The 21,238-nt window shown below is 38.0% G+C and overlaps 1 protein-coding gene across 9 annotated transcripts in view; it reads right to left on the minus strand.

Moving 5' to 3' along the window:
- CPLANE1 (ciliogenesis and planar polarity effector 1) overlaps positions 1 to 21,238 on the minus strand; it is a 138,690-nt gene that overhangs the window by 49,404 nt on the left and 68,048 nt on the right. For 7 of the 9 annotated variants that reach the window (XR_006606593.1, XM_045079482.1, XM_045079481.1 and 4 more), the window contains exons 27-36: positions 20,083 to 20,231; positions 19,318 to 19,484; positions 16,815 to 16,897; positions 15,801 to 15,880; positions 12,158 to 12,350; positions 9,620 to 9,913; positions 8,482 to 9,252; positions 7,076 to 7,242; positions 2,216 to 2,348; positions 1,154 to 1,205 (exon numbers count right to left, since the gene is read on the minus strand). Coding sequence is in view for 8 of the 9 variants with exons in the window: in XM_045079482.1 (XP_044935417.1) it covers positions 1,154 to 1,205; positions 2,216 to 2,348; positions 7,076 to 7,242; positions 8,482 to 9,252; positions 9,620 to 9,913; positions 12,158 to 12,350; positions 15,801 to 15,880; positions 16,815 to 16,897; positions 19,318 to 19,484; positions 20,083 to 20,231 (2,089 nt within the window). In the remaining variant the exon portion in view is untranslated. Of the gene's footprint in view, positions 1 to 1,153; positions 1,206 to 2,215; positions 2,349 to 7,075; positions 7,243 to 8,481; positions 9,253 to 9,619; positions 9,914 to 12,157; positions 12,351 to 14,700; positions 14,779 to 15,800; positions 15,881 to 16,814; positions 16,898 to 19,317; positions 19,485 to 20,082; positions 20,232 to 21,238 lie in introns of all 9 variants that reach the window. The other 2 variants (XM_045079484.1, XM_045079480.1) reach the window with 2 other exon arrangements.

Genomic DNA, 21,238 nt, shown 5'->3' on the forward strand with positions numbered 1-21,238 from the left:
CCAGTGAACATGTACTACCTCCACAAAGCAAAAACTCGAAACAAAACACTGTTAAGAATGAAAAAGAAAGTGGTTTTTTGTTTTGTTTTGTTTTTTTTAAAGATTTTATTTATTTGCCAGAAAGAGAGAGAGAGAGCAAGCGAGTATACACAAGCAGACAGAGAGGCAGGCAGAGGCAGCGAGAGAAGCAGATTCCCTGCCAAGCAAGGAGCCCAATGTGGGACTCGATCCCATGACCCCGGGATCATGACCTAAGGTGAAGGCAGCGGCTTAACCCACTGAGCCACCCAGGCATCCCGAGAAAGTGGTTTTAAGACAAGTGAATGGGAAAGAATACCAGATGGGTTAGGAAGCTGAGAGGTACAAGCTAAGCAGGTCAGTTAGGGAAAAAACTGCTTGGTTTAGGCATACAGAGGCTTTATGCAGGGCAGTGGCATCAAGGAAGGTGGTGGGGGTGGGGGATGCCTGGGTGGCTCAGTCGGTTAAATGTCTGCCTTTGGTTCAGGTAATGATCCCAGGGTCCTGGAACAGAGACGACCCCTGACGGCTCCCTGCTCAGTGGGAACCCTGCTTCTCCCTCTCTCTCTCTCTGCCCCTCTGGCCCCCACTTCCCCACTGCTCAGGCTCGCTCCCTCTCTAATAAATAAATAAAATCTTTAAAAAAAAATAAAATTTGGACATGCTAAATCTAAGATGAAAGTAGAAAAGAATGATGAGAGAGGGTAGATGTGTATTTGAGTGTCATCAAAAAAATTTAAGAGCTGGGGCCGCCTGGGTGGCTCAGTGGGTTAAAGCCTCTGCCTTTGGCTCAGGTCATGATCTCAGAGTCCTGGGGAAAGTCCCATATCGGGCTCTCTGCTCAGTGGGGAGCCTGCCTCTCTGCCTACTTGTGATCTCTCTCTGTGTCAAATAAATAAATAAAATCTTTATAAAATTTTTTTTTGATTTACAAAAACAGGCATGGCCTGTGGGCCATAGTTTCAACCACTGCACTACCAGATAACACATCAAAACACACACACACACATACACACACACTCTATTTTGTTGAAGATAAAATTAAAATAATTTAGCCTCATTTTTACATACATAATTCTAGAAAACTGATTTTAACTTTGAACTGAGACACTACATTAATCATGATTATACATACCAAAAGGAATATCGAAGTCATCCAAAGGCTGGGAACCAGGATGTTCTTGCTCCTAAATGAATCCCCAAATGATCATTCTATGATTGTAACTCAAAGACAATCGTTACTTTGAAAAAAAATTAAATAGCTAAAAGGATTGTCGAATGTTTATGTATAGGCTTGAATCCATTCAATAAATATTTATTTACTCTATCAAAGTAACTTCACTAAGAAGTTCACAAAACTCATAAACCAAGCAATAAAAAAGAACATTACTAACTTAATGCAGTCACTAAATTACAGTGTGCTCTTCTCCGCTGCAGAGCAGCTCTAACACTCAAATAGTCCCCCCACTGTATCAAAACTGCTCAGGGACTCAACAATGGTAGCAAATGCCTCCAGACATGCCTTTGAGGCTCACAACAGTATGCTTTTAAAAAATCCTTATAAACAGGGCGCCTGGGTGGTTAAGTGGGTTGAGCCGCTGCCTTCGGCTCAGGTCATGATCCTGGGGTCCTGGGATCGAGTCCCGCATTGGGCTCCCTGCTTCCCACCCGCCCCCCCCCCACCGCCTGCTAATGCTCTCTGTCTGTCAAATAAATTAAAAAATCTTTTTAAAAAAATCCTTATAAACAAAACTGTTAGTGTTTAATCTGTCACAAAAATATGTAAACAGTCACCAAACTTAGAAGCAATGTTTGAAAAGATCTGATTTCAATATATAGGTTACTTAACAGACCTGTGTGTGGGAAATGCTGGAGGGATTGAAAAAGGGTCAAACTATAATAGGAGCAACCCAAAGAACCTGTATGACATGTATTAAGAAGTCACAAAAAAAGCAAGGAGTGATTTCAAACATAAAAATGTCACACAGGCAGGTAAATCAAAAACTTTTCACATTTGCAACTATATGTCCACTATTCCAAAGAGGAATGCAACAGGGCTTATGTACTTAATGATGTGAAGATTCTCCTGGTCATAATTGGAAGCTTCCAGCAATCAGAAGACTAGATAAACCACAAAGACATTTCCAACTCTATGTACAGGCAGACCAGAGAGGCATGCATAATACTGTTTCTGTACCTTGGGTTTCATAACTATTTCTGAATCATTATCATTCACAAGGGAACCCTCTGGTTGGAAAGCCACCCTTGGTTTTCTCTTCAGTTTCTCTGATCTTTTTTCTTGCAGCTCTTTCTCAGCTCGTCGTCTTTGTCTGTTAAAAAGAATAAAACATGTTACTATTTTAGTAACAGTTTTTCCCTTATATTATGCTATATAGGGAGAGGGTTATCAAAATTATGGCAATAAATTATTCTATGGCATATAATTAAATGAGCAAGATCCTTTGGTAGTATTCAAGCAAATAGAAGCAAATGTCAGGGACACATGAAAGTTATTTTTAGTTCCTCTACTAGCAAACTGACTTTTTCTGTGTTAGTCACTGGAATCTCAGGTCAGAGTCACACCTGTTAAGTAATTTTCAAATGCTCCTTTCTGGAGACTCTGACCTGCCCCCAGAAGCCCTACAGGATGTCTCCAATCACCCTTTTGAAGAAGTTAAGTACACTTAAGTCACCTCAGCAAAAACCCAGCAAGGAGGAAAGAGGGCCCAAAAAGCTAAGGAGAAGACTTATTTTGATGAGGGAATACCTGACAAAGATGCAAGGAGGAAACACTTCTGGAAAGAGAGCACTGGTAGTAGACTTTAGGGCCTGTAAATGTGAAATTATTATTATTATTTTTTAAGATTTTATTTATTTGCCAGGCGCCTGGGTGGCTGAGTGGGTCCTGGGATCGAGCCCCACATCGGGCTCTCTGCTCAGCAGTAAGCTTGCTTCCCCTGCCCTCTGCCTGCCTCTCTGCCTACTTGTGAACTCTTTCTCTCTATCAAATAAATAAATAAAATATTTTTTTAAAAAAGATTTTGTTTATTTGAGAAAGAGGGAGAGATAATATGAGAAAGGGGAGGGGCAGAGGGAGAAACAGACCTCCTGCTGAGCAAGAAGGTCTGACTCCCTCCCCCTGGGCAAGGGGCAGGACTCGGTCCCAGGATCCTGGCATCCTAAGCTGAGCTGAAGGCAGATGCCCAACTGGCTGAGCCACACAGGTGCCCCTAAATGCGAAATTCTTACACTATTTTTGCTAGACTCCGTAGTAATCTACCAGTCAATACATCTTTGAATACCCATTATGGGTAAAACACTATAAATGCTCTTCATCAGAAGTCACAGCCTTTTCATAGATAGATTTTATGAAGTTAAGGAATGTTCCCTCTATTCCTATACTTTGAAGATCATCCTCAATGGGGGAAAAACTGACAGCCTTCCCTCTGAGATCAGGAACATGACAAAAATGTCCACTCTCACCACTCTTATTCAACATAGTGTTAGAAGTCCTAGCAACAGCAATCAGACAACAAAGAGAAATAAAAGGTATTCAGATTGGCAATGAAGAAGTCAAACTCTCTATCTTCACAGATGACATGATACTTTATATGGAAAACCCAAAAGACTCCACTCCCAAAGGACTAGAACTCATACAGCAATTCAGTAATGTGGCAGGATACAAAATCAATGCACAGAAATCAGTTGCTTTCTTATACAATAACAATGAAAATACAGAAAGGGAAATTAGAGAATCGATTCCATTTATTATAGCACCAAGAGGCATAAGATACCTGGGAATAAACCTAACCAAAGAGGTAAAGGATCTGTACTTGAGGAATTACAGAACACTCATGAAAGAAATCGAAGAACACAAAAAGATGGAATACCATTCCATGCTCATGGATCAGAAGAATAAACATGGTTAAAATGTCTATACCTAAATTCTACCGGCTTTTTTCAAAGAGCTGGAGCAAACAATCGTAAAATTTGTATGGAATCAGAAGAGACCCCGAATTGTTAAGGAAATGTTGAAAAAGAAAAACAAACGGTACTGGAGGAGATTATGCTGAGTGAAATAAGTCAAGCAGAGTCAGTCAATTTTCATATGGCTTCACTTATTTGTGGAGCATAAGGAATAACATGGAGGACATGAGGAGATGGAGAGGAGAAGGGAGTTGGGGGAAATCAGAGGGGGAGGCAAACCATGAGAGACTGTGGACACTGAAAAACAATCTGAGGGTTTTAGAGGGGTGGGGGGTAGAAGGTTGAATGAGCCTGGTGGTAGGTATTATGGAGGGCACGTATTGCATGGAACACTGGGTGTGGTGCATATACAATGAATTCTGGAACACTGAAAAGAAATTTTAAAATAAATAAAAATTTAAAAAAAAAGAAAAACAAAACTGGGGGCATCACGTTGCCTGATTTCAAGCTTTACTACAAAGCTGTGATCACTAACACAGCATGGTGCTGGCACAAAAACAGACACATAGACCAGTGGAACAGAGTAGAGAGCCCAGATACGGACCCTTAACTTTATGGTCAACTAATCTTCAACAAAGCAGGAAAAAATACACAGTGGAAAAAAGACAAGTCTCTTCAATAAATGGTGCTGTGAAAATTGGACAGTTATCTATAGAAGAATGAAACTCAACCATTCTCTTACATCATACACAAAGATAAACTCGAAACGGATAAAAGACCTCAACATGAGACAGGAATCCATCAGAATCATAGAGGAGAACATAGGCAGTAACCTCTTCAATATCAGCTACAGCAACTTCTTTCAAGATATGTCTCCAAATGCAAAGGAAACAAAAGTGAAGATGAACTTTTGGGACTTCATCAAGATCAAAAGCTTCTGCACAGCAAAGGAAACAAGTCAACAAAACAAAGAGGCAACCCACAGAATGGGAGAAGATATTTGCAAATGACAGCACAGACAAAAAGCTGATATCCAGGATCTATAAAGAACTTCTCAAACTCAACACACACAAAACAAATAATCATGTCAAAAAATGGGCAGAAGACATGAACAGACACTTCTCCAATGAAGACATACAAATGGCTATCAGACACATGAAAAAATGGTCATCATCACTAGCCATCAGGGAGATTCAAATTAAAACCACATTGAGATATCACCTTACACCAGTTAGAATGACCAAAGTTAGCAAGACAGGAAACAACATGTGTTGGAGGGGATGTGGAGAAAGGGGAACCCTCTTACACTGTTGGTGGGAATGCAAGTTGGTGAGCCACTTTGGAGAACAGTGTGGAGATTCCTCAAGAAATTAAAAATAGAGCTTCCCTATGACCCTGCAATTGCACTACTAGGTATTTACCCCAAAGATACAGATGTCGTGAAAAGAAGGGCTATCTGTACCCCAATATTTATAGCAGCAATGGCCACGGTTGCCAAACTGTGGAAAGAACCAAGATGCCCTTCAACGGATGAATGGATAAAGAAGATGTGGTCCATATACTATGGAGTACTATGCCTCCATCAGAAAGGATGAATACCCAACTTTTGTATCAACATAGACAGGACTGGAAGAGATTATGCTGAGTGAAATACGTCAAGCAGAGAGAGTCAATTATCATATGGTTTCACTTATTTGTGGAGCATAAGGAATAACACGGAGGACATGGGGAGATGGAGAGAAGAAGGGAGTTGGGGGAAATTGGAGGGGGAGATGAATCATGAGAGACAGTGGACTCTGAGGAATTAACTGAAAGTTTTGGAGGGGAGATAGGGGATGGGGGATGGGGGAGATAGGGGATTTGGAGGGGATGAGCCTGGTGGTGGGTATTGTGGAAGGCACATATTGCATAGAGCACTGGGTGTGGTGCTTTAACAATGAATTCTGGTACACTGAAATTTAAAAAATAAAAATTTTTAAAAAAGAAAAAGAAAAGTCACAGCCTTGGGGCACCAGGTGACTCAGTGAGTTAAGCCTCTGCCTTTGGCTCCAGTCATGACCTCAGGGTCCCAGGATCAAGCTCTGTATCAGGCTCTCTGCTCATCAGGGAGCCTGCTTCCCCCTCTCTGCCTGCTTCTCTGCCTACTTGTGATTTCTCTCTCTCTTTCTGTCAAATAAATAAATAAATAAATCTTAAAAAAAAAAAAAGAAGTCACAGCCTTACTTTTTACATGGATGTTTCTTAGTGCCCTAAAACAATTCACAACATTTACCCTTCTGCTTCTTTTGTAAGAATCTGGAGGATATGGTAAGATGAATAATAATATTTTAGTGCATTAGGTAGTACATGGACTATTTATTGTATGAGATACCAAATATTTGTCCTACAAAAAGAAAACTGCTTATAATGTTATAGAAAAATGTAAAAGAGGAGTGCCTGGGTGCCTCAGTGGGTTAATAACTCTGCCTTTGGCTCAGGTCATAATCCCAGGATCCTGGGATCAAGCCTCACATCGGGCTCTCTGCTCAGTGGCAAGCCTGCTTCCCTTCCTCTCTCTCTGCTTGCCTCTCTGCCTGCTTGTGATCTCTGTCTGTCAAGTAAATAAATAAAATTTTAAAAAGAAAAAAAAAGAAAAATGTAAAAGAATCTTCCAGCCTATGGATTCCAGTGAAGGATTCCTTAATAAAATGTAAAAAATAATATTTCTCCCTCACAGTACAGGAATTTTCCTAATCAGAATATGTGTTTATTTTTTTAAAGATTTTATTTATTTATTTATTTATTTGACAGAAAGAGAGATCACATGTAGGCAGAGCAGCAGGCAGAGAGAGAGAGGGTGAAGCAGGCTCCGACTGAGCAGAGAGCCCGACGTGGGGCTCAATTCCAGGACGCTGAGATCGTGGCCTAAGCCGAAGGCAGAGGCTTCATTCACTGAGCCACCCAGGCGCCCCAGAATGCCCCAGAATATGTGTTTAAATGCATGACACTTGATAAGAAAATTGAATATGCAATTGTGTATAGGCTGGGAGGCTGAACCAGGTAACTTTCACCTTTATAACTAGGATATTTTAACTAATAAGACACTTGCAGGTAAGTGATATTCACAAATAAAATTTCACTTAAAACTTGCCTTTTTTTACTGTCCTTTCCTTGTCTCATTTCAGATGGTTCTATTTTGACATTTAGTAGCTGAAGGTGTCCAGAATCGCCTCGTTCAAATAAATTATGTGTTAGTTTCTCTTGGCTTTGTTTGAATGCAAGGAGGTTTTCAAGGGGAATAAGTTGTGGGGTTTTGTACTATAAGAAATAAAGCATAATAATTTAAGATTACAAACCTCAATTACATAATACGTTAATAAAAATTGAGAAAACATTTGTTTAAATTAAATTAAAATGTGCAAGAGATAGAACACATCAAGATAACAAATTAATTTGGCCCAGTACGATGAATATCCAAAGCTTGAAGAATAAATGATTTTAGAGGGTTAGAAATGTCAAATGGGTCATCTTAGTTCAGAAACTAAGCTACAAGTCCTAATCTTCTTCTTTTCTATATTAAAAAAAATCTTCCTTATAATTATAAATAAAATATATAATTTCTGCCATTTGACTTAAAATTCTTTCAAATAGGAAGTATACAGAGAAGTGGAGATTATGCATGGAACAGATTAGCAGCATGTTAATAAGTACTGATGTCCGGTAATGTAACTTAGGGCTTCATTATACCGTCCTAATAAGAAAATTTCTCCCAAGCCATCTCAAAAAGTCTACTACTTTCCCACACCTTTAATCTTTTCTTTTCTGTTCATAGTATGTTCAGAATAAAAGAAGGCATTATAAGTACTTCCTTTCAAGAATGACCATTTCTTTCCCCCGTACCATCTTCAAATCTTAAAATCAAAAGTGTACCACAGCATTAATTATTCAATTACCTTCCTAAGATGGTAATACTGACTTACAAGATTAGAGCCTAAATAATATGAATTTCATAAACCAAAGCTTACAACTTTAAAGAGGATTCTGTGGGTTTTTTAAGTACTTTAAAAATATACCATTATTTAAATATACACAACCATTCATAGATCTGGGGTCTATTTAGCAGTTTTAAAGTATAACAGATTTGAAGGCAATCATATCACAATTACTAGAAACATGCATGTGTGCACACTTACACACGCCCCCTCCCTTTCTCTCAATAGACACATACATACCCTGACCCATATGAACAAGAATACTGGTCATTTTGTTTTACTTCTTATTTCTTCTCTGCACAGAAGAAATACTACTATGAAAAAGCCTCATAAATTCTAGCATTGCTGTACAAAATAGACCTAAAATCTTTAAAATACCTAATTACCATTTTAAACTGAATTTTATGTTATTTCCAATAACAAAAACATTATTCCTATTTATTTTTAATTTTTTAGAAGCATTGTTCTTTAAAAAGAAAGGTGTAAGAGCTTTTCATCTCATGTATAGTATTTGTGGTATGAAAAATGCAGGACTACTTTTGCATCACTCTGCAAAAATCATTACCATATTTTCTGGGGATAGGCAGGAATGAAGTAATGACAGTCTTGGGTATCTTCTTTCTTCTCCTCCAGTTCTGGTTGGTATTGAGGGGATTGTTCCTGATGCTCTTGAGGCAGAGGAAACTATATAAGGAGGTTTAAGTTGCAGGTGCAATAATGGAAGTCCAAAGGAATTCTGTGGAGATATCTCAAGGGGCCCTGGCTTAATATCAAGTAGTTTTCCTGGTTTTATAAATACTGAAGAGTCCTGTTGAGGTGTCAAGTTTTCTTGTCCAACACACTGATCCAAGTTCACATGCTTAGGGATTTCTGTAATTATAGGTTCTGCCCATTTCTTCTGCTCAACTGCTTTTTTTATGGCTTCAGTATTACAGTGGCTTAAATTCAAATGGGACACGGAAGTGGTGTGCATTGTTCTCTGTGGCAAAGGAGGCTGGAAGGAATCAGATAATCCCCATGCCTCTCTTGGCTGTGGCAGGAGCCTGAAGGGAACTTGTGGAACTCTTCCTGTATGGAAGGAAAGGGACTTAAATTCATGCTTCGACTGAAACTGAAGCAAAGGAAAACCATCACCAGGTCTGAAACTTTTTGCAGCTGGGATAAGTCTAGGTGTCTTCGGAATGGGAGAAGATGGAGACAGAAGGTAGAAGGGAGTATTTCCAGCAGGAGCTGGAGACAGCGCAGTTGCTGGTAAGATTTGAGATGCTGGAGTTAATCCTGTATTGGGAGGCAGGTCTTCTAACTGACATAAAGGAACACTCTCATGTGGTACATTCTGGAAGAGAAAAAAAAGCTATTACACAAGTTTATTTATAATTTTTTAAGATTTTATTTATTTACTTGACAGAGGAAAAGATCACAAGTAGGTAGAGAAGCAGGAAGACAGAGAGGGAGAAGCAGGCTCCCTGCTGAGCAGAGAGCCCAACTCGGGGCTCAATCCCAGAACCCCATGATCATGACCTGAGCCAAAGGTGTCCCATAAATTTAGAATACATTACAAACTTCGTATTTTGTACATGATGTTCAATATGTTTTGGAGGTGGTAGAACACAGTAACTGCCAAAAAATCATTTGCTCAAATAACAAAAAGCCAACAACTGAACTACTAGAACAACTTTAATGATATCTTTAAAATGTATTACCTGTAAATTTCCATTACTATCTTGATCAGACTGCACAATTCCTTTATGGCAATGTGGACTCTTCTTGCCAGGCTCTGTGGTGTCCTCTCCCCTGGACTGTGGTTTAATAAAAGAGCTCTCCTTAAAATTTCTACTGGTGTCATCAGCATCATTACTCCCTCTTGTAGGATTTGATACTTGACTTCCCACCAAAGGCACAGGCTGAGGCTGCTGTAGATGTTGATGTATATCTGGGAAGTTAGTAAACGGTGATCCTACTATTTGCATTAGGCTCATGAAGTTGATCTGTTGCAGCTAGAATAAAATAAAAATTAAATATTTGAAAGTGTAGTGAAAAAATCTAAAGAATCAACAACTATCATCTGAGTATCCCATTAACAGTCATACTTCCATAATATATGTCAGACCCAGGAAGCAGAACTAGGAGATTTTTTTTTTGGAAAAAAAAAAAAAGAAGAAGAAGAAGAAGAAGAAGAAGAAAAAGAATACCTTCCCTTTTTCAAGGAGCTGTCAACTGGAAATATAGACTCATAATGAGACTTGGGACTATCTATAAAGCAGTTTACATAAACATCACAGAGATCATAATGGAGTGATCTGATTAAATGTAATGACAATCAAAGCAGTCCTAAAATGAGTGTGTTGTGATCAGGTTTTCAGGAAAGAAAAAAAGGAAAGATTGGCAAACAGGTGAAGAGTGAGGAATTCCCCTGGTAATGCTGATGAGGTGAAAGGCAAAGGCATTTACCAGTGCTTGACAAACTGGGGCACGCTAGAATCACCTGAGAAGCATTTAGAAATCCCCTTGGCCAGAGCACACCCAGACCAATAAAATCAGAATATCTGGGGATGGAAGCCAGGATTAATATTTTTTTTAAGACGACAGGGTGTTTCAGTGTGTGGAAGAGCATGGGAGCCACTAGCATAAACACTGGTTCAGACGGAACAGGAAATTAATACAGCTGTGAAGAGAGGACAGACAAGTACAGGAGTTTGCAAACTTGAGCATGCAATCAGAATCACCTGGAGGACTTGTGAAAGCACTCTTTGCTGAACCCTATCCCCAGAGTTTCTGATTTTAATAGGTCTGGGATGAGGTCTGAGGATTTACATTTCTGTCGTCTAAGTGATGCTGATGCTACAGATCCAGAGACCACACTTTGAGAACCACGGGACTTAACGACAGTACGATGGGAAAAGAGGGAATGTAAAAGATGGTGGTGGGTCTTTCAAACACAACAGAAGAATTTGCACTTAATAAAACATACCAGTGGAAAAACACTGCAGGTTAAAATAAAATGTAAGTTCCCTTTAATTATGAAAAAAAAAGCACAAAAAAGAATATAAAAATCACTTATTATCTTATCTTCAAAGATAACTAATACTGAGATTTTTAGTGTATTTCCTTTTACTCTGTATTTTGAAAAGAAGACTGATTTCATATTATACAAATTGGTACTTGAAATTTACTGAATATTTTAAAACATTCTGAAGAAGAATGTCTTAGGAAATTCATCTATAAGACAGTGGAGGTATGAAGTTCTGACTCTAAAGCTGGCTTAGCTATAGAAATAGCAAGTGCTATACTGACAGTGTGGGCAGAAGAATCAGGAGGGCACAGAACAACACTGGATAGAGTAGGGAAAAAAGGCAAAGATGTTTCTAAGACAGTGATTCTCAATTCTTTGTGTGCATCAGAATTATTCAGAGAATTTGTTAAAAATACAGGGCAGCTACCAGCAAAGTCCCTTGGTTAAAAAAGAAAAAAGAAGTTTCAGAAATGCTTCCAAAATTTTAAGCTGGTAGAATAGTTAATGCTACTAAATGGAAAAGGGTAAGAAGGGACGGGGAAAAATCAAGATAAAATCAGTTTCAGTAAGTTTCATGAGACAGTGAGACATGCTGAAAAAGTATTCTCATCAGGGCACTTAGTTGAAAGAGAAAATTAGTGCCAAGCATCAATATAAAAATGGTATATTATACCACATAAAAGGATATGAAAGTGAGTGTAGAATACATGAATGAGGATTAAGTTTGAGGGAAATTAATGTTTAAGAAATAAAATAGAAAAGGGAAATAACTTAAAATTGGTGGTGAAGGATAACCAATTGAGAAAAAGATGAAAAAATTCAAAGCGAACAGTACTTTAAATGCAGCTGACAATTTCAAACCAAGCCAAAGTTCAGTTTGAAGATAAGAAATATGACGTGACAGATTGTGTTAAAAAAATTTTTGGCTACCTCTGAGCTACAGTCCGCTGATCTGGTTTGACTGTCACCCTCCTGACTTTCCTGAGCAGTGCTGCATCCCAAAGAGAACAGGTGTAAGAAGTCACTTTGAGAAGTAGGTAGCTCAGCCTGGACCCTAGGCCCTTGAGTTAGGAACCTCTGAATAACAAAGGAAGAGTGCCCAAAGCAGAGAAACCAAGCCAGCAATTTCATTTCAACTTAGCCATTTCTGGAAGTTTGTTTGTATTTAAAATCCTTATATATATATATCACACATGCAATTTACTTGTTTATAGGGAGAGGTGCTTACCTGAACTAATTTAAACATTTCATCTTGGAGCATCTGCCTAACAGAATCCGAAGAATCTGGCAACTGTACCCTGGGTTCATTTCTCTGGGTCTGCTGCAGTGGTGGCACAGGTGTTTGTGAAGCAACACTGACTCCATTTGATACAAAAGGTGGAACTGAGGAAGATTCATCTTTAAATGCAGCGATCTGTGCACTAGGTGGAAGCACACATATATATATATAATACACTTAATAAAAAATCAAATCAGATATCTACAATTTGAATATTTTTATCTCATCTTTTTCTTCTAAAGGCCTTCTGGAAGTTTTCAAGAAATTTAAACCATAAAGCCTATCACTCTCTACTCCTTAGCCACCAGACAAATTTGTTATCAGCAAAGGGCTCAAGTGAATGCCCTTGTCTTATTAAAGGAGATGTAACCTCTAGTCAGCCACGGTCCTCTCCCTATGGTGTTACCACCTAGAATAGTTCACACGTTTATCTGACTTGCCTGGTCCTTGCAAGCACCTGACTTTGAAATCTACAACAATAGTCTCATGAGTTATACTAGGAGTATTTTTTTTTTTTTTTTTACTAAACTTAATGATCCAGAATGGAATTAAAACTAGAGAAAGTATGGGTTAAAAAAATGTTTAAATTAAGATGGGTAGTATGAATTCCTGTTGATCGTCATTAAATGTGAAACAATAGTATTATGAACATTTCTTTTCCAAACTAATCTTTAATTAAACCCTAACAAAAAATGTCTATATAGGACTAAAAATTAAAGATCAAAGTAAGTTTTTGGTCTTTTTAAATAAAATGATTGTTTGGAGATGACACAGCAGATATTCAAAGGTTTTCTAAGCAAACTGATTTCAAAAACTAAATAAGGGAGCAGCCATTACTATATCCAAATAAATTGATCACTGTCTCTAAAAAGAAAAGAATATATTAAATCACATTTAGATTATTTTGGTTTATATTCATTCCGTTTCAGCAATAATATTTGCCATCTCAGTAACAAAACTCATTGCAAATCCATGAAAAACAGGCATTACAACTGACTTGCCTAGTTTTTTTGAAAAACTATTTTATTTATTTATTTGAGAGTGAGTGAGTGAGTGCAAAAGCAAGAGAAGGCGCAGAGAGAGGGGGAGAAGCAGACTCCCTGCTGTGCAAGGAGTCCAGTGTGGGCTAGATCCCAGGACCCTGAGATCATGACCCGAGCCAAAGGCAGTTGCTTAACCTACTGAGCCAACAAGCCACCATTTCCCCCTTGACATACCTATTTTAAGACAACTTTATTGGCCTTTGTTTCCAACAAGTAGCAATGAGATAAATTATAATAATGGAGAATTCTTCTAAAGTAAGGCTATGCTATGTTATTCTATTTCAGCAAGATTTCTAAATACTAAACACCCTGTTCAGTCTCTGTTAAAGAAGTTCAAAAGACAGAACTGGATGAATCTGTTCTGTAAGAGAATTAAAAGCGTTTCATACACTATTAGAAATCTGTTAGAGAACTAAAATAAGCAACTTTCTAATATATCCACTACAGTTGACTCTTGAAAAACAAGAGGGTTGGGGGTTTAATCCTCATGCAGTCAAAAATCCACATATAACTTGACTCCTTAAAAACTTAATTACTGGGGTGCCTGGGTGGCTCAGTGGGTTAAGCCTCTGCCTTCGGCTCAGGTCATGATCTCAGGGTCCTGGGATTGAGCCCCACATGGGGCTCTCTGCTCAGTGGGGAGCCTGCTTCCTCCTCTCTCTCTGCCTGCCTCTCTGCCTACTGTGATCTCTGTCTGTCAAATAAATAAATAAATAAAATCTTTAAAAAAAAAACTTAATTACTCATAGCCTACTGATGACCAGAAACCCTATTATAAACAATTAACATATTTTGTTGTTATATGTTGCATACTATATTCTTTTTTATTTTTAAGATTTTATTTATTTATTTTTAACAGACAGAGATCACAAGTAGGCAGAGAAGCAGGCAAAGAGAGAGGGAGGAAGCAGGCTTCCTGCTGAGCAGAGAGCCCAATGTGGAGCTCGATCCCAGGACCCTGGGATCATGACCCGAGCCGAAGGCAGAGGCTTAAGCCACTGAGCCACCCAGGTGCCCCTGCATACTATATTCTTACAATAAAGTAAGCTAGAGAAAGGAAAATGTTATTAAGAAAGTCATAAGAAAAAAATACATTTGCAGTACCAAACTATTGTTATCAAAAAAAAATTTGTATGTAAGGGGACCCAAGTGACTCAAAACTATATTGTCCAAGGCTCAACTACACTTTTTTTTCAAAAAGACTATTCCAGACCAGTTTCTATATATCTAAAGCACAGCTGCTATAGGAAAATCTTCCAATAATAAAGGTGTCAGAAAAGTGTACCTACATTGCTCTTTCAATGCTTCATGTTGCTTTCATTTTGCTCTTAGTTTTTAGTCAAAACATTCAGAACTATTTCAAAATGGCACAATAGGCATCATTTCATTCTATTATCTACTTATAAAATATGATTATATAAAAATACTAGAGGACACAAAAATACTTACCTAGAAATTTCTGACCTTGAATCTACACAAAATGAATAAGGAACAGTGTATTCAGGATTTGAAAAGGCTTCGATCATACTATAATTAAAGACTGATAACTGATTAGGAAATATTCTTCACATTTCCTAAGGTACAGGTGATCTAATGCTCAGCCACCTAAGAGTCTAAACATTCTCTAATCCTCTATAATGCTTTGCTCATAATTACAATCTGTTTATATTTGTCTCCATAGCAATTAGTAACAGATTCAAACAAACAGCAAAGAATACATCTGAATGACTGAACATAAAACTTGAACACTGTTCACTGCCCAGCAGAAATAAAAGAATCTAAAACGGGGAAGTGAGGTTAGCAGTGACCTCAAATTCCACCTATGGCAGAAACAGACACTTTGTTCAGAAATACTACAGAGAGCCCTTATTACATTGAAAACCGTAAAGGCTAGTTTTTTAATAGAAATATCTATTTGTAAAGGCACATCACATTTAAAATATTCTTTTGTTAACTGTCCAAAGAAATGAACAAATTTGTATATTAAAAAGAGGAAGAAAACCTAATGATGGTGCTTCTCTTATTCAAGTTAGTTCTAAAATTCTGAAACTTCAAAAATTCTAAAAATTAAGAAATCATGTCCCACCTGCAACAGATTACAACTGCTTTTGGATCTCCTTGAAGCAATAATATGCTAGCCAGTACAACAGCCCTATGGTGTGCAGTAATATACCGTAACAGTGAACAAAATTACACATACAATTATGATTCATAATGGTTCTTTATTTGATCCAAGAAAAATTGAATCAGTTTGACAAGGTGTTTCCCTAATTAGCAGCTGAATAAACTCTGGTCTATTTACAGCTGTATTTTACTTTGATAAGGCTGATAGTGATGGGAGAACAAAAGGCATTTGAGATACCATTACTTCTTTCATTCTACCAAGATTAAGACATCTATAACATTTACTAAAGATTATCATTTACCATTGCTATAAAGTTAAATTTCACTAGGCATACAAATCACCTTAAAACATATATTATAAATTATAAGAAAAATAACCTCTTCATCAAATGAATCCCAGATGGCAGTAACGATCACTTCCTTACCATTTATGTTCAGTTGATTTTTTCTCCATACATGACTCCAGTGGTTCTTCCCTTGGACACTGAACCTCTCCTGTGGAATGCTGTTAAAATTAATAGTAGCAAAAAAGAAAAGGGGTCATATAAATAGGTATTATTGTCTTAGGTGTCCTGAGTGTCACATTAGCCATTCACCTGGGTAAAAACAGTCTAAAGGCAAGTGAAAAACCAAGCATTAAATGAATTCCCAGTACTGCTCTAATCAGATTTTTTTTTTTAAAGATTTTATTTATTTATTTGACAGAGAAATCATAAGTAGATGGAGAGGCAGACAGAGAGAGAGAGGGAAGCAGGCTCCCCGCTGAGCAGAGAGCCCGATGCGGGACTCGATCCCAGGACTCTGAGATCATGACCTGAGCCGAAGGCAGCGGCCTAACCCACTGAGCCACCCAGGCGCCCCTCTAATCAGATTTTTAACTGTGTGAACTGCCTTTGGCCTGTCACCCCGAGAAACTGAGCATATAAAAATACAGAGATAAATGATGTCAGTGGAAATTATTTACCCTACATTCAAAAATAACCTGTAAATTACATATATCCATCATTACCTGATTAATAAATACGTTCTGAAAACTATAGACAAGAAAAACTAATCCCTTTTGAAGGAATTTTTTTAATAATTAGAAATGTCCATGTTCCAACTGAAAATGCAATGTAGTTTTGAGAACACAAATAGTGCATTAAAGTGATAGATGTACAAAAACTATACTATAGCTAAATTAAACATTTTGCATATAGAATACCTCTAATATTTTAAGTTAATTCACTATAGCAGTTTATGAAATAAAAATTTCATTGCCTGAAATCATTAGACATCTTACTAATGATGGAATTTCAGTGAAAGAAAAATGCTGCATGGCCTGGATATTCTCTACAACCCACAGCACATTTTTAAAAAGATAACAGCCTTGGCTGGATGATTAAATAAAAACACTTAAGTATAATTTAAATAACATTACCCACTACTTATTGACTTACTTCTTCTAAATGCTGTGGTAAAGTCTGCAGGTTAACAGCAATATTGGAACTTTTAAGACTTCCAACAGGCTCTTTGGTACCTTCTATAGGGAAACAAGGAGAAAGAGAAGAGTGACAATTTGAAAAAAATCAGTTTAGGGGCACCTGGGTGGCTCAGTTGGTTAAGCATCTGTCTTCAGCTCAGGTCATGATCCCAGAATCCTGGCATCAAGTCCCTCATTTGCTCCTTGCAAAGCGGGGGGGAAGTCTGCTTCTCCCTCCTTCTCTCTACCCTTCCCTGCTGTTCATGCTCTCTCCATCTCTCTCTTTCTACCTCTCTCTTTATTAAATAAATACATTAAATCTTTAAAAGAAAAGAAAAGAAAAGAAATCAGTTTACTTTTTAGAAGGTTCAGGAATATTACAGGAAACAAGTATAATGGCAGAAATATTTTCTATCCTCCTTATAAAAAGTTTTTAAATTAAATTAAATTAATTAACATATAGTTAATTAACATATAGTTAATTAATTACTTCTTTCATTCTATTATTCAAATAACATATAGTGTATTATTAGTTTCAGAGGTAGAGGTCAGTGATTCATCAGCCTTTTTTTTTTTAAAGATTTTATTTATTTATTTGACAGAGACACAGAGAGAGGGAACACAAGCAGGAGTAGGAGAGGAAGAAGCAGACTTCCTGCTAAGCAGGGAGCCCGATGTGGGGCTTCATTCCAGGATCCTGGGATCATGACCTGAGCTGAAGGCAGACACTTAATAACTAAGCCACCCAGTGTTCATTATATCACATGCCGTCCTTACAGTCCATCACCCAGTTACCCTCCTTCCCCCCAACCCCACCAGCAACCTGTTTGTCTCCTGTGATTGAGAGTCTCTTATGGCTTGTCTCCCTCTCTATTTCACCTTGTTTTATTTCCCTCCCTTGCCCCCCATGATCCTGTTTTGTTTCTTAGGCTCCACGTATGAGTGAGATCATATGGTAATTGTCTCTCTCTGATTGACTTATTTCACTCAGCACAATACCATCCAATTCCATCCACATCAGTGTAAATGGTTAAGTATTCATCCTTTCTGATGGCTGAGTAATATTCCATTGTGTGTGTGTGTGTGTGTGTGTGTGCGCATGCGTACCATATCTTCTTTATCCATTCATCTGTTGATGGACATCTGGGCTCTTTCCATAGTTTGGTCATTGTGGACATTGCTGCTATAAACATTGGAGGGCTGGTACCCCTTCAGATCACCACAATTGTATCTTAGGGCTAAATACCTAGTAGTGCAATTGCTGGGTCTAAGGTAGCTCTATTTTCATCTTTTTGAGGAACTTCAATACTCTTTTCCAGAGTGGCTACACAACAGACTGCATTCCTACCAACAGTAAAAGAGGGTTCTGCTTTCTCTGCATCCTTGCCACACTGTTGCTTCCTGACCTGTTAATTTTAGCCATTCTGACTGGTGTGAGGTAGTCTCTCATTGTGGTTTTGATTTGTATTTCCCTGATGCCAAATGATATTGAGCACTGATAGAATGGGAAAAGATATTTGCAAATGTCTTTACAGATAAAGGGCTATCATCCAAAATCTTTGAAGAACTTATCAAACTCAACACCCAAAGAACAAATAATCCAATCAAGAAAAGAGCAGAAGACATGAACAGACATTTCTCTGAAGAAGACATACAAATGGTCAACAGACATATAAAAATGTTTTTTAAAAAACACCAGGAGAGGAGGGGGGTGCCTGGATGGCTCAGTGGGTTAAAGCCTCTGCCTTCGGCCCAGGTCATGATCCCAGGATCCTGGGATCGAGCCCCACGTCGGGCTCTCTGCTCACCGGGAAGCCTGCTTCCCCTCCTCTCTCTCTGCCTGCTTCTCTGCTTGCTTGTACTCTCTCTCTGTGTCAAATAAATAAATAAAATATTTTTTTAAAAAATAAAAATAATAAAAATAAAAACAACAGGAGATAACCCCTCTTCATTAAATGAATCCCAGATAAGACTTGAGCGACCTCATGTCAGTGTATTTAACTCCAATCAATGCTCTGAAAGTTTCTGTTTTATCAAAGACTGCCAAGTAAAGTTTCATAGAATTGGTTCACAAAAATGAAGAGGCCCATGATAGTTACATAACCAAGGCAAAATAATTGTAAATTCAGGTTATGAGGTAATGCATTCAACATTTCATAAATATTGCACTTTTTAAAAAAAGATTTGTTTATTTTATTCAGGGAGGGGCTGAGGGAAAGGGACAGAGAGAATCTCGAGCAGACTGCCCATCAAGCATAGAGCCTGCCAATGGCCCTGAGGCCACAAACTGAGCCAAAACCAAGAGTTGTATGCTTAACTAACTGAGCCACACAGGACCAAGAGGTCTCTTTTAACTTTTGGATTTAGGTAATTGTAAACATCCTAATTTAAATATATGACTAAATAAATTATCTCAAATAATCATTCCCCAACTTAAAATTAATAAAAGTCAAATAAAAAGATTAGCCAAATGAACTGACCTTCATAGTCTGATAGGTGTATTTCCATTTCCTCTTGGTTAAATGTTTTTACTTCTAAAAGATCCTCATCAATATCTATAAGTTCTTTTTCAGTATCATCAGTGACAGAAATAATCTCATCTTTGGTTTCTTTTACTTCAGGATTATATGCTTCGGTTGGCATTCTACTGACAAAAATAAAGCAGCTAGAATTCTAAGTCATTCTTAGAAACAAAAAAGCTTGCTTTCAATTGATCCCATTTACTGAAAAGGAACATAATGTTTCATATTTATTGTGTTCTGTTTTTTAACCATGTGTGGTACATAGTAGAAGGTCAATAAAATGTTGTTCAACGAATGACTAAACATCCCCATTTTTATTTACTCAAATAACATAATCAATCTATGAAATCTGCCATTCTCACAAAGGAATCTCCCTGCCATTAAAGGTTCAGTCTTGTTATTCAAAGATATATTGCTTCATATGTAAAAATGGATGAAATGATTAGCTCAACTTCCTCTGACACAGGAAATTAACATAATAAGAGAGGATTCTCAGAATGAGAATTAGCTCCTCTCTCAGAAGATATAAGCTAGACCAACAGGGAAAAAAATATTTTGCAATGAATTGTTAAAGCACTACAGAAAATACTCTCTTCCTCCTTCTCCACAGCTCCAAGAAATGTTCATTTCTTTATCTTTCAAGGGTTCGATTCTTGCCATTAAGCCCAAACAACATCAAACGGATATCATCCACTGAAAAGGAATGTATAATCAAAAACTTACTTCAAGATACTTTGACGAGATTCATTTTGATCATTTCTTTCCTCAGTCCGATCTTGAGTGGCTACTGTGACAGAACAGCCAGCATCTGTTTTGCAATCACTCTTTATGCTGGGTACATTCTGAGACTGACAGTAATGATTCTCTAGCACCTAAAAACAAACCATTTCCATTAGTTAGAATTCACAATTGAATCCCCTACTTTTCTTTCTTTTTTTTTTTAAGATTTTATTTATTTATTTGACAGAGAGAGAGAGAGCATAAGTAGGCAGAGAAGCTAGCAGAGAGAAAGGAGAGAGCCCAATGTGGGGCTCGATCGCAGGACCCTGAGATCATGACCCCAAGCTGAAGGCAGAGACTTAACCCACTGAGCCACCTAGGCACCCCTGAGTCCCCTACTTTTCATTATATTTTTAGAGGCACCCCAGAATGAAGGCACTTCAAAATAGAACAAATGTGGTTCTTTCTTTCTCTTTTTCTCTCCCCACTAAAGAAAACAAGAAAATAAAATGAAATGAAAGAAGACAAATATAGAATTAGAATGAGTGGAGGTAAGTCAACCAAGATGGTGACAATAGGAGGTTCCTGAATTCCCCTCCTCCCACAGACACAGTAAATGTACAACTACACACAATTAATGCTGAATTCCTGATGGATTCCTACATATCAAACAAATGAGAAAATATCCCCACAGAGATACATAGAAAACAATGAGACACACTCACCATAAACCCTACTGAAGCACAGTACCCTATAAGCAGGAGGGAACTCCCAACCTCACTCTGAGGAGTGAGGTTCAGACTCCACACTGAGCACTCTAACTTTTAAGATGCCCACTTGAGGGAGGGCCTCCAAACACTGAGCTCTGAAAGCCAGTGAGGGTTGCATCCATAAGTCCCACAGGACCATAGCAAACAAAGCAGCGTCTATTAACAGGAGCATGAGCACTCATTGCAGCTATCTCCAAAAGGCTCACGTGAAAACACCCATCTCCCAGTCTTCCCCTGGAAGGAATCCAGCTGCATACTTCTAGGGGCTAACTATGATACCAAGGAGACTGGGATGTTGATGGACAATTCCCCTGCTTTCTCTTTCTAGTCCATTTCAAGTCACCAGTATCTCCCTGCAAGCAGCTTGTACACACATTTGGGTGCCCCAG

This window comes from Mustela putorius, unplaced genomic scaffold (genome assembly GCF_011764305.1).
Source record: "Mustela putorius furo isolate JIRA1106 unplaced genomic scaffold, ASM1176430v1.1 tig00000407_pilon_pilon_pilon, whole genome shotgun sequence".
Lineage (NCBI taxonomy): Eukaryota > Metazoa > Chordata > Mammalia > Carnivora > Mustelidae > Mustela > Mustela putorius.